Source organism: Rutidosis leptorrhynchoides, chromosome 8 (assembly GCF_046630445.1).
Source record: "Rutidosis leptorrhynchoides isolate AG116_Rl617_1_P2 chromosome 8, CSIRO_AGI_Rlap_v1, whole genome shotgun sequence".
NCBI lineage: Eukaryota > Viridiplantae > Streptophyta > Magnoliopsida > Asterales > Asteraceae > Rutidosis > Rutidosis leptorrhynchoides.
The window spans coordinates 349,904,608-349,915,759 of record NC_092340.1 but is presented as its reverse complement, the minus strand read 5'-3'; the positions used below and the strand labels follow the sequence as shown (position 1 = coordinate 349,915,759).

Genomic DNA, 11,152 nt, shown 5'->3' with positions numbered 1-11,152 from the left:
GCTTATTGCTGGAGCTGGTAGTTGAAGCTTATGCTGGAAGCTGGAACTTATTGTTTAATAAGTGTTTGGTGAAAAGTAGCTGAAGCTTATTGTTGTAAATTGACTTAAAAAAACAACAAAATATATGAAAGATAATTATATAAGGGTCAAATATGTAATTTCTAATTTCATAAGCTTGGACCTTAATTTTATAAGCTAGTTCAACTAGTTTCTTTTTCCAGAGCTTATTTTATTCATAAACTCTGATAGTTATGTCATCTAAACGATGTTATTAAACGATGTTACTAGCTTAAGCTTATGAAAAAATAAACTTAAGCTCACATAAGCTACAATAAGCTACGCGGCCAAACATACCGATTGAGCATATTAGCCATGAGTCTCAATTAGACATCGAGTTTTCCCTGTATCTAAGCCACAAAAACAAAAACAAGTAAAACTTAATAGAGTCTACAATATTACATTTCCTAATACTCAAGTCATTAGATACCACTGAGTTCTTGAGACGCCAAATCATCCCAAGCACCGCAGCCATAACTAAATACCATCTTCCACTCCATAGACCGGTCCGCATAGCAACTGAAAGAGTGAAAGCACACATTTGTGATCAAGAGAAGAAACTACTTAAATGGATTTTAAACTCCATAAAACCTTTGAAATTACAGTCTTAAATAATACTCGTAGATAGTATCCATACTCCCACAAGAATACCGAGTGAAATCATAAAAAACGATGAAACGCTCTCTTCAAATGCTCTCTTCTCGACTCCTCATCTTCTTCATCTGGTAATCTTCAAACAGCCATACTGCATCTTAATCTTCGTTTTTGATTGTTTTTCTTTCTAGTTTGGTTTTATCTGTATTCTTCATTGCATCATGCCTCACATCCCCTTATCCCCTTTCACTCCCTCTCATTCGATCTCTCAAAATCGCCTGTCTCGATCTAACCCTAATGATAATCACAACATCTCTTACTAACCGATCAATGAAGGTGTATGGGTCAAGGTTGATCGAAATAAACAGAAAATAACACCTACAAACCATAACCCAAATCCTCAATTCCAGCAAAATAAATCAACCCACTTTGGCAGGCAAAACCCGATCCCCAATTCTAACAATCCTAGAATGAACACGTCCTCCTACCAGATCTATAACAATTTCAAACAACGTGAATCATCTGTTAGTCTCATCAAAAAGTTTGGAAACCCTAAATATGATTCGACAAAGCCTGACTCTAAACAGACTACTGAACAGATTGATAAATCCAGGATAACCTCTTATCTCTTCCACAATTTTCCTGACGATTGGTGTTCTATCGACTTCTGGGATATTTTCAAAAAATATGGCAACATTCACGAGGTTTATATCCCTAAGAAGAGGCTAAAAAAGGGAAGAAAATTCGGGTTTGTTAGATATCTAGATGTCCCCGATTATCATAAAGAATCCCTTGCAAGACGGTTAAATCTAATTGTGATCGGTGACCATTTGATTAAGGTATACAAAGCACACGATTCCGATATTAAGAAGCAAGATGGTTTTCAGCAGGCTACTAAATCAGCCCCCGGTATAAATGTTAAAACAACACCCTCTTCTTCGGTTGATGGCAGAAATTTCAGAGAAGTGATCCTCAACCGACGGGCCTCAAACAATAATATTCCATGGATTAAGGTAAATTCTGATTTCGAACTCATTCAAATACTTGGTCAAGCAGTTATTGCTAAAGTTAGAGATCTTGAATATCTTGAATACTTCAGTGAAATTTGCGAAAGTGAAAACCTTAGTGGTTTTACAATTAAATACTTAGGTGGTCATGATTTAATGCTTATCTTTGAGGAATCTAATCCGGCCCTTGATTTGATAAACAACTCGGAACATCCTCTTTGGAAATGGCTTGAGGACATTAATCCATGGGATCCCGAGGTTTATAAATCCTCTGGTAGACTTGCTTTTGTTAATATCTATGGGGTCCCTATCACTTGTTGGTTAGAATCCATATTCATCGATATCGTAAAAAATTGGGGAGAAGTAATCGAAACAATTAACTGCTCGATCACCAATGAAAACAATCAAGACTTATCCCACGGGTCGGTTATTGTCAAAACAAATAACTTCTCTCCGATAAATGGCAAAGCGATTGTCAATCCAGGGGACACCAATCAATCTATGGTTTATGTCACTGAAGTTCATAACTTTTCTATGTTTAATTTATATGGTGATATTGACAACTCCTCAAATTGGGAAGATGATAGCATCTCGGATGATCAAATTTCTGATGTAGAATCACACTTAGACTGTGACAACATTATGGACGGAGTTGGTGAAAAACCTACTCATGTTTCTTATCATAGCACGGATCATGCAACCTCACCCGAAAAACACACTTCAACGAACTCCTCTAAACGCATGGATACTTTAAACCTTCAAGACAACAATTGTAACCAACATCACATATCACTGGGTCCATCGAGTTCTCATAATTTATCTGAACCTCATGTAATTCCCGACATTAATTATCCACCACAAGTGCCGTGTCCAACATCTGAATCTGAAGTACCTGAACCACCTCCCATTCCTGCTTTCAATGGTCAGGAAACATATACCACCACCTCAAAACCACTGTATACCGATATTAATCCAACAGATCCCACTGTTACACCACAACCTGCCCCTATTGAACCCAGCCCACTGTTACAACAGCCCGTTTCTGAAATGGATTCACCTAGGCCCAATCATGATGTCAGCAAAAATAAGGACGATGTCCTTGAACATAATACCCCTCACAATATCATTGAAGATCCCTCTAAAACACCTTTAACCCCCCAATCAAACTCCCCGATTAATTTTATGCCCGCTTCAAACGACATTCAACAAGACACCTCCGATCCTTTCGACCTAGATAACTTACTTTTTACCGGCAACAAGTTATCAAATAAAAAAAATAATAATAACGCCAATATTGTTGTCAATCCTATTCCCAAATCGAAAAACACGGCTCATTCCTTCAAAAGGGTATGTAGAGATGACTCCTCCAATCTTTCTCACGGAACTTCTCACATCCAAGATAAAAAAAGACCAAGGTCAAATATGCTTTATATTAAACATCTTGCTAGAAGTGGACAAAAACTAAGAATTTCACAATTGGCTAAGCGTTGTAAACCATCCTTTCATGCGGGAGGTAGCACATCAGGTCACTCTAGAAGTTCCATTAATGGCACGGGAGGTAACAAAAACATGAATAAAGTGGGCACCTCTACTAGTAACAGCTTGGACACGAACGAATTCGGGAAATGCATCGGGATTCGCCGCAACATCCAATGATTTCACCCTCCATTGCATCGTAATATGTAAGTTTTCTCATGTGTACGATTTCTTTAAATATTCGGGGTATTGGAAAAATGGGTAAAATAAGTTGGCTTAATCGTATATGCATTAAAGAAAAACCAACAATTCTAGGTCTACAGGAAACTAAATGCGAACAATCACATGATAATTTCATTGAGTCTTTCTGGGGAAATCCTGACTTTAAATTCGTCCAAAAAGATTCGGTTAGTGCTTCTGGCGGTATTTTAACTATTTGGGATACCAATATATTTTCGTTTAAGTATGCTATTGAAGGAGAATTCTTCTTAGCAATCTGCAAATCATGGGCAGGTTATGATTCTGAAATTGCTTTCATTAACGTATATGGCCCTCATTCCAATTCGAAAAAACAAAGACTCTGGTCCGAACTTTCTTCCCTCGTTAATTCCCTTAACATCCCACACGTTATTTTTGGCGATTTCAATGAAGTTAGGAACATATCGGAACGTATGAATTCAGAATATAACCAACGTTGGGCTGATAACTTTAATAATTTCATTAACAACCATGGTTTAATCGATCTCCCTTTAAGTGGTAAAAGGTTTACAAGGATATGCGAAAAAACAATGAAGTTTAGTAAACTAGATCGTTTTCTTGTCTCTGACAGCATTTTCTCAATTTGGCCTAACATATCCTCCAAAACTCTTGATCGCGACCTCTTCGACCATTGCCCCATCATCCTTAGAAACAACCCTATCAACTCAGGTCCTAAACCTATCCGCGTATTTGACACATGGCTCGATCTTAAAGATGCCAACACTGTCATAGAAAGAGCTTGGGCGATACCTATCATTGGCAATAGACCCGACTGTATCTTCCGCAATAAACTTAAAAATGTTAAATTGGAACTTAAAAAACATAGTAACCAACTTGATAACATTGATTCACAAATCCGTGATCACCTAACTGAATGCAATAATTGGGAACAAACCGCCGAAAACAGACCTTTAACCGAATTGGAAAAACAGAAATGGATTGACGAAAAAATGCATCTTATTGTCAAAGAAAAAAAGAAAATTAACATGCTTAAACAAAAATCTAGAATTAAATGGGCACTCGAGGGAGACGGAAATTCAAAATATTTCCACAACTACATCAAAAGAAGAACAAGTAAAAATAATATCCACGGTATTTCTATAAACGTTTCATGGTCCGAAGATCCTAACTCTATAAAACAAGAAGCATACTCATATTTCAACAACTTATTCCAATCCAAACATCTCCGCGATGAATGCATATTCGATAACGATACACATCTCGACTATATCACCTCTCTGGATAATCTGCTTCTAGAATCCAAATTTAATGAAAACGAAATATGGGAAGGCATATGTAGTTGTGACAGCTCCAAAGCACCTGGCCCAGACGGATTCAATATGAAATTCTTTAAAAAACATTGGAATCTGATCAAAAACGACCTCATTAAAGCTCTTGATTGGTTCTGGGCCAACTCGGAAATCTCCAAAGGATGTAACGCTTCTTTCTTCACTTTAATCCCAAAAAAACCAAACCCTATCGGTCTAAACGAATACGGCCCAATCTGTTTAATAGGTAGCTACTACAAAATTCTCACCAAATTACTTTCCAACCGACTTGCCAAAGTCATCCACAAAGTCATAGGTGTTGAACAAACTGCTTTCCTCAAAGGCCGTAACATCCTAGACAGTGTCTTAATTGCAAAGGAAATAATTGATGAACTAAAACGCAAAAAACAAAAAGGCCTAATCTTCAAAGTTGACTTCGAAAAGGCATTTGACTGCATTGAATGGGATTTTCTATTTACAACCATGCAATTCATGGGCTTTGGTTCAAAATGGATTAGCTTCATTCGTGCATGCCTTTCCTCTTCTTCTATCTTCATCTTAATCAATGGCTCACCAACCAGAGAATTCACTCCCGAAAGGGGAATTAGACAAGGTGACCCCATTTCACCGTTTCTATTCATCATCGTCACCGAAGGTCTTAACATACTTGTCAAAAGAGCATTATCCAATGGTCATTTACAAGGTCTAAAGATTGGACACGACAACCTCGTTATAACACATCTCCAATATGCGGATGATACAATTTTTTTCGGAGAATGGAATAAAAGAAACGCCAAACATATATCCAAACTCTTAAAGTGTTTTGAAAATATCTCAGGCCTCAAGGTCAATTTTCGCAAAAGTAAACTTTATGGTATTGGAACTTCCACCATCGAAACCGAGCAAATGGCAAGATACATTAATTGCTCTGCGGGCTCTACCCCTTTTACGTATCTCGGTCTCCCTATTGGTGTGCCTACTTCACACGCTTCTTCTTGGCATCCAATTGTTGAAAAATTCGACAAAAGACTCTCGGATTGGGCTGCCAAATCAATCTCCTTTAGGGGTCGCCTTACGATCATTAAATCCATCTTAAGTAGTATCCCATTATACTACTTCTCCTTATTTCACGCACCATCCGCTATCCTTAAGGTTCTTGAATCTAAAAGACGGAAATTTTTCTGGGGGGGCTCATCAAATGATAACAAAATTAATTGGATTAAATGGGATCAAATAATTTTACCATATGAAAACGGGGGTTTAAACGTAGGGTCTCTTTTTGCTAAAAACATTTCACTACTATGTAAATGGTGGTGGCGTTTTAAAAATGAAGATAAGGCCTTATGGGTTAAAATCATCAAAAGTATTTATGGGCCGCCGGGGGGGGGGGGGGGGGGTGGGGGGTGGGGTTGGACACTAATGTTTTATGCAGGAATTTTTTCAGGTCGCACCATCTGGAAAGAGATCATTAAAGCAGGAAAAGTCGCAGACAACTTAGGCTCCTTCTTCACATCTTCGTTTTCAAAGAGCCTCGGCAATGGCACATCGATCAGTTTTTGGCATGACATATGGATCGGCTCCGAATGCCTCAAGACACTATTTCATAGATTATTCATGCTAGAATCCCATAAAGAAGCAACTGTTGAAAGAATATCGTTCTTCAACTCCTTCTCGACTGGAAATTGGGAGTGGTCCCGGCCTCCAAGTGGTCGTGCATTAGATGATCTTACGGAACTCAACAATCTTATATCATCTATAAGTATTTCTGACCGCCCCGATTCATGGAAATTCTCTCTTGATGCTTCAGGCACTTTCATCACTTCAACTATGTCAAACTTGATTAATACTCTAAAATACGGAGTCCACTCTCGAAACCTATCATTATCTCGCAACAAACTCGTTCCACAAAAGGTCTTCATTTTCTCATGGAGAGTCATCCAATTAAAAATCCCGGTCAGAAGCGAACTCGACAAAAAAGGAATCGACCTACATACCGTCTTATGTCCCTTATGCGATAGCCACACCGAAACCATTGAACATGCGTTAGTTAATTGTCATAATGTGGTTACAATTTGGACACATCTACTCGATTGGTGGAATCAAAACAACATTACAATCTCTAATATCAATGAAGTCATCATCTCCGACCAAGGATTCACACATAACTCCACTGGGTCTTCCTTATGGCAAGCTACTAAATGGATTGCGTGTTACATTATATGGAAACATAGGAATCTAAAGGTTTTTTCAAGTAAAGTGTGGAATCTTGCAATGATCATCTCCGAGATTCAATCCCAAAGTTTTAGCTGGATCTCAAACCGCTCGAGAAAAAAAGCACCAATTGATTGGCATCAATGGCTCCTTAACCCTTTCTTCAATGTGTCGTCGCCTCCAAATCGAACGGGAATCGGTTAACTTGACATCACACATATCGGGTGTGTTCGTTGTCCCTAATTGGCTTATGAGGGGTAGATTAAAAGGTTTGGTGGTTTGGTAACTTTGTCGCCGCTTGATCGGCACGGTTTGTCGCCTCCTTCCCTGCTTGCCCTTGCAAGTTCGTTCCCTTATAATGTTGATTAGTCGACGTCGCCCCTGATTATTTTTAATATTTTATAGAGTTAAATCCAATTATTCTCCGATTGTTCGTTAGTGTCTATACCATTGTATAGTTACGTTGTAGGAACTTGTACTGTTATACTCCGGGTAATAATAATAATTCTTTTTGCTTTTAAAAAAAAAAAAAGATAGTATCCATACTATAAATTATGATCAACAATTCTTTTATCAACTGCCATCTACCTCATAGATACTACAAAAACATTTTTTTAAAAAATAAACACAAATTAGTAAATTAGACGTCTCAACCACTGTAGAACGTCTCTCCTCCCACGCTACAAACGGTCAAATTTGGATGTAACATTATCGCTCTTATTTCTTTCCTTGAGATATTAATTAAAGTTCAGTCCTCAAAGACGATTTTGTGATCTTATAAAAAATGCTAATAAAAAAAGTAGTTAGCTCCATCCATCAGTCCGTGCATCCAGAAGCCCACCAAGCATCTTGAGTCCAATATAAACTAGCCCATCAGCTTTAAGCATTCATTTAAAAGAGAAAAAAAAGTAGAAAAAGTTTTTGATAAAGCATTTATTATTAAAAAATCAGTAAGTATGAACTTAAGAATAAAGATAAATGATAAAATGCCCTTCAAAAGGAAAAAATAAAGATAAAATGACTCGAAGTTTTTTTTGTTTTTTTGTTTTTTTATTAGCAAGGAAACCCTCTATGAACTAAACGAAGATACATGTGACATATTTATTTACATATATTAACTACAAAAGTTATGAATAGTAATCAGCGGCATTTTCGACTTTTCACCTTTTTTTTTTTTAATTTTAACTAAATTTCATTTTACCAACAAAGCCCTCCACACTTTTTTGAAAAATTCAAATCGACCCTCCAAACAGGGGGTAAAGTGTCAAATAACCATTTTTCATAAAAAAATCTTAAATAAACTCCACCTAAATATTCAACGGGTCATATATTCTCGCTCGTAACGAGTTAAATTTTTCCGACACCATCGTTAAACTCAAAATAATTTTAGGAACACAATGTCACTAGCTATATATTTATATCTATATATTTATCAATTAATTAGTTATATAATTTTCTTTTTTCTTGCTTTTTTTGCTACGTTGTAGCCTACCGGATAATATAGACACCACACTTTCGTATGGTCACGTGAGGTCATGTCCTCCTAGTTTAGGGGCGGTTAGCTTTAGAGGGGTTGGAGGAGGGAGTAGAGTAGCAACCCCAGGTAAGATTAGAGTGGGAAGTTGGAACGTAGGAACTTTGATGGGCAAGAGGATTGAGCTTGTGGATATCTTTCTTAAGTGTAAGGTGAAAATAGTGTGCGTTCAAGAGACTAGATGGAAGGGAAAGGAGGCGGTGGACATTAATAACTACAGGTTGTGGTACTCGGGCTCTAGGACAGCTCGAAATGGAGTAGGAATCCTTTTAGGTCCAACACACAAGGATCATGTTGTTGATGTGGGTAGGTTTAGCGATAGGATTATGTCGGTTACGTTTATAATTAATGAGGAGACGTTCACGGTCATTAGCGCTTACGCACCCCACGTAGGTTTAGGAGAAGCGGAGAAGAAGAGTTTTTGGGAATTGTTAGATGAGGTTGTAAGGGGATGTCCAGCGGACCATCGATTGATTATAGGGGGCGATCTTAATGGTCATATAGGAGCGGAGGTAGAGGGATATAGGGGAGCCCATGGGGGCTTTGGGTATGGGGTTAGAAATGAAGAAGGGCGCTCAATTCTCGAGTTCGCCATTGCCCATGATCTGGTTGTTGCAAACTCTTTCTTCAAGAAGAGGGATGCTCAGCTAGCCACCTTCCATAGTGGGGGTCATAGTACCCAAATTGACTTTTTCCTTCTTCGCAGGGGTGACCTTAGGAACTGTAAGGACTGTAAGGTCCTCCCAACATGGACTTGTTCATCCCAGCATAGACTGTTGGTCATGGAGTTAGGTACCTGGGGACGGGTAAACAGGAGGGAGAGAGAGGTACAACAACCCAGAATCCTCTGGAAGAACTTAAATGGAGAGAAGGCGGAGACTTTTAGGGCTAATGTTGTTGAAAGAATGGGTGCTGAATTGGAAAATGCAGCCTTTATTGATGCAGATCAGATGTGGAACAACCTAGCGTCCACTATTAGAGGGGTGGCAAAAGAATCCTTGGGAGTGGCAGTTGGGACGTCGAGAGCCCAAAATGGTTGTAGAGAATCATGGTGGCTTAACGACGAGGTCCAAACTAAAGTCGCGCTTAAACAAGCAAGGTTTCGGGAGCTCACCTCCTTTAGAGGGGGTACACTAGCAGACAGAACTAGCATAGAAAATAGCTATAAAGAAGCCAAGAGAGAAGCAAAGATTGCCGTTACACGTGCAAAAGATAAAGCTTACGAAGACTTATATAAGAGACTAGACTCTAAAGAAGGTGCAAACGACATCTACAGGATAGCCAAAGCTAGGGAGCGTCGGCGAAGGGATCTGGATAACATCAAATATATCAAGGATGAAGCAGGTCAAAGCATAGTGAAGGAAGACAAAATTAGGAAACGATGGGAAGAATACTTCTCATCCCTTTTCGATGGGGGAAGGACTAGGAATGGAGAACCTCATGTCTATGATATGGCCCCACAATATCAAAACAACTGTTTCTGCAAGAGGATCAACCATGGGGAAGTTAGAGTGGCCCTACGCAAGATGGGGAGAAACAAAGCAGTAGGACCGGACCAAATCCCCATAGAGGCGTGGCGGTGCTTAGGCTATGATGGGGTTAGGTGGTTGACAAACCTTTTCAACACGACGTTTAGAAGCGTAAAAATGCCAATGGAGTGGAGACTGAGCGAGGTTATTCCCATTTACAAGAACAAAAGGGATGCACAGACGTGTAGTAACTATAGAGGTATAAAGTTACTTAGCCATGCCATGAAACTATGGGAGAGAGTGATTGAGACTAGGCTTAGACGTGAGACAAAGGTGTTGAAATGTCCCGTTCTTATTGATTAAAAACGTTCCATATTAATTGATTTCGTTGCGAGGTTTTGACCTCTATATGAGACGTTTTTCAAAGACTGCATTCATTTTAAAACAAACCATAACCTTTATTTCATCAATAAAGGTTTAAAAAGCTTTACGTAGATTATCAAATAATGATAATCTAAAATATCATGTTTACACATGACCATTACATAATGGTTTACAATACAAATATGTTACAACAAAATAAGTTTCTTGAATGCAGTTTTTACACAATATCATACAAGCATGGACTCCAAATCTCGTCCTTATTTAAGTATGCGACAGCGGAAGCTCTTAATAATCACCTGAGAATAAACATGCTTAAAACGTCAACAAAAATGTTGGTGAGTTATAGGTTTAACCTATATATATCAAATCATAATAATAGACCACAAGATTTCATATTTCAATACACATCCCATACATAGAGATAAAAATCATTCATATGGTGAACACCTGGTAACCGACATTAACAAGATGCATATATAAGAATATCCCCATCATTCCGGGACACCCTTCGGATATGATATAAATTTCGAAGTACTAAAGCATCCGGTACTTTGGATGGGGTTTGTTAGGCCCAATAGATCTATCTTTAGGATTCGCGTCAATTAGGGTGTCTGTTCCCTAATTCTTAGATTACCAGACTTAATAAAAAGGGGCATATTCGATTTTGATAATTCAACCATAGAATGTAGTTTCACGTACTTGTGTCTATTTTGTAAATCATTTATAAAACCTGCATGTATTCTCATCCCAAAAATATTAGATATTAAAAGTGGGACTATAACTCACTTTCACAGATTTTTACTTCGTTGGGAAGTAAGACTTGGCCACTAGTTGATTCACGAACCTATAATAATATATACATATATATCAAAGTATGTTCAAAATATATTTACA

At 38.1% G+C, this 11,152-nt stretch overlaps 1 protein-coding gene across 1 annotated transcript; it reads left to right on the top strand.

Annotated features, from left to right (window-relative positions):
• The first annotated feature begins 7,121 nt into the window (after positions 1-7,121).
• Positions 7,122-9,915, top strand: LOC139864601 (uncharacterized). The gene is made up of 3 exons (XM_071853181.1): positions 7,122-7,153; positions 8,359-9,749; positions 9,893-9,915. Exons 1-3 carry the CDS (start codon positions 7,122-7,124, stop codon positions 9,913-9,915), a joined length of 1,446 nt encoding a protein of 481 aa, XP_071709282.1.
• Positions 9,916-11,152: the final 1,237 nt, after the last annotated feature.

Bases quoted from the DNA above. Each gene is read 5' to 3' on its own strand.
- LOC139864601 (XM_071853181.1), top strand. From the start codon at position 7,122: ATGAGGGGTAGATTAAAAGGTTTGGTGGTTTG. The intron at 7,154-8,358 runs GTAACTTTGTCG...GCTACGTTGTAG, and splicing joins TTAAAAGGTTTGGTGGTTTG to CCTACCGGATAATATAGACA. The intron at 9,750-9,892 runs GTCAAAGCATAG...TGTTTCTGCAAG, and splicing joins ATATATCAAGGATGAAGCAG to AGGATCAACCATGGGGAAGT.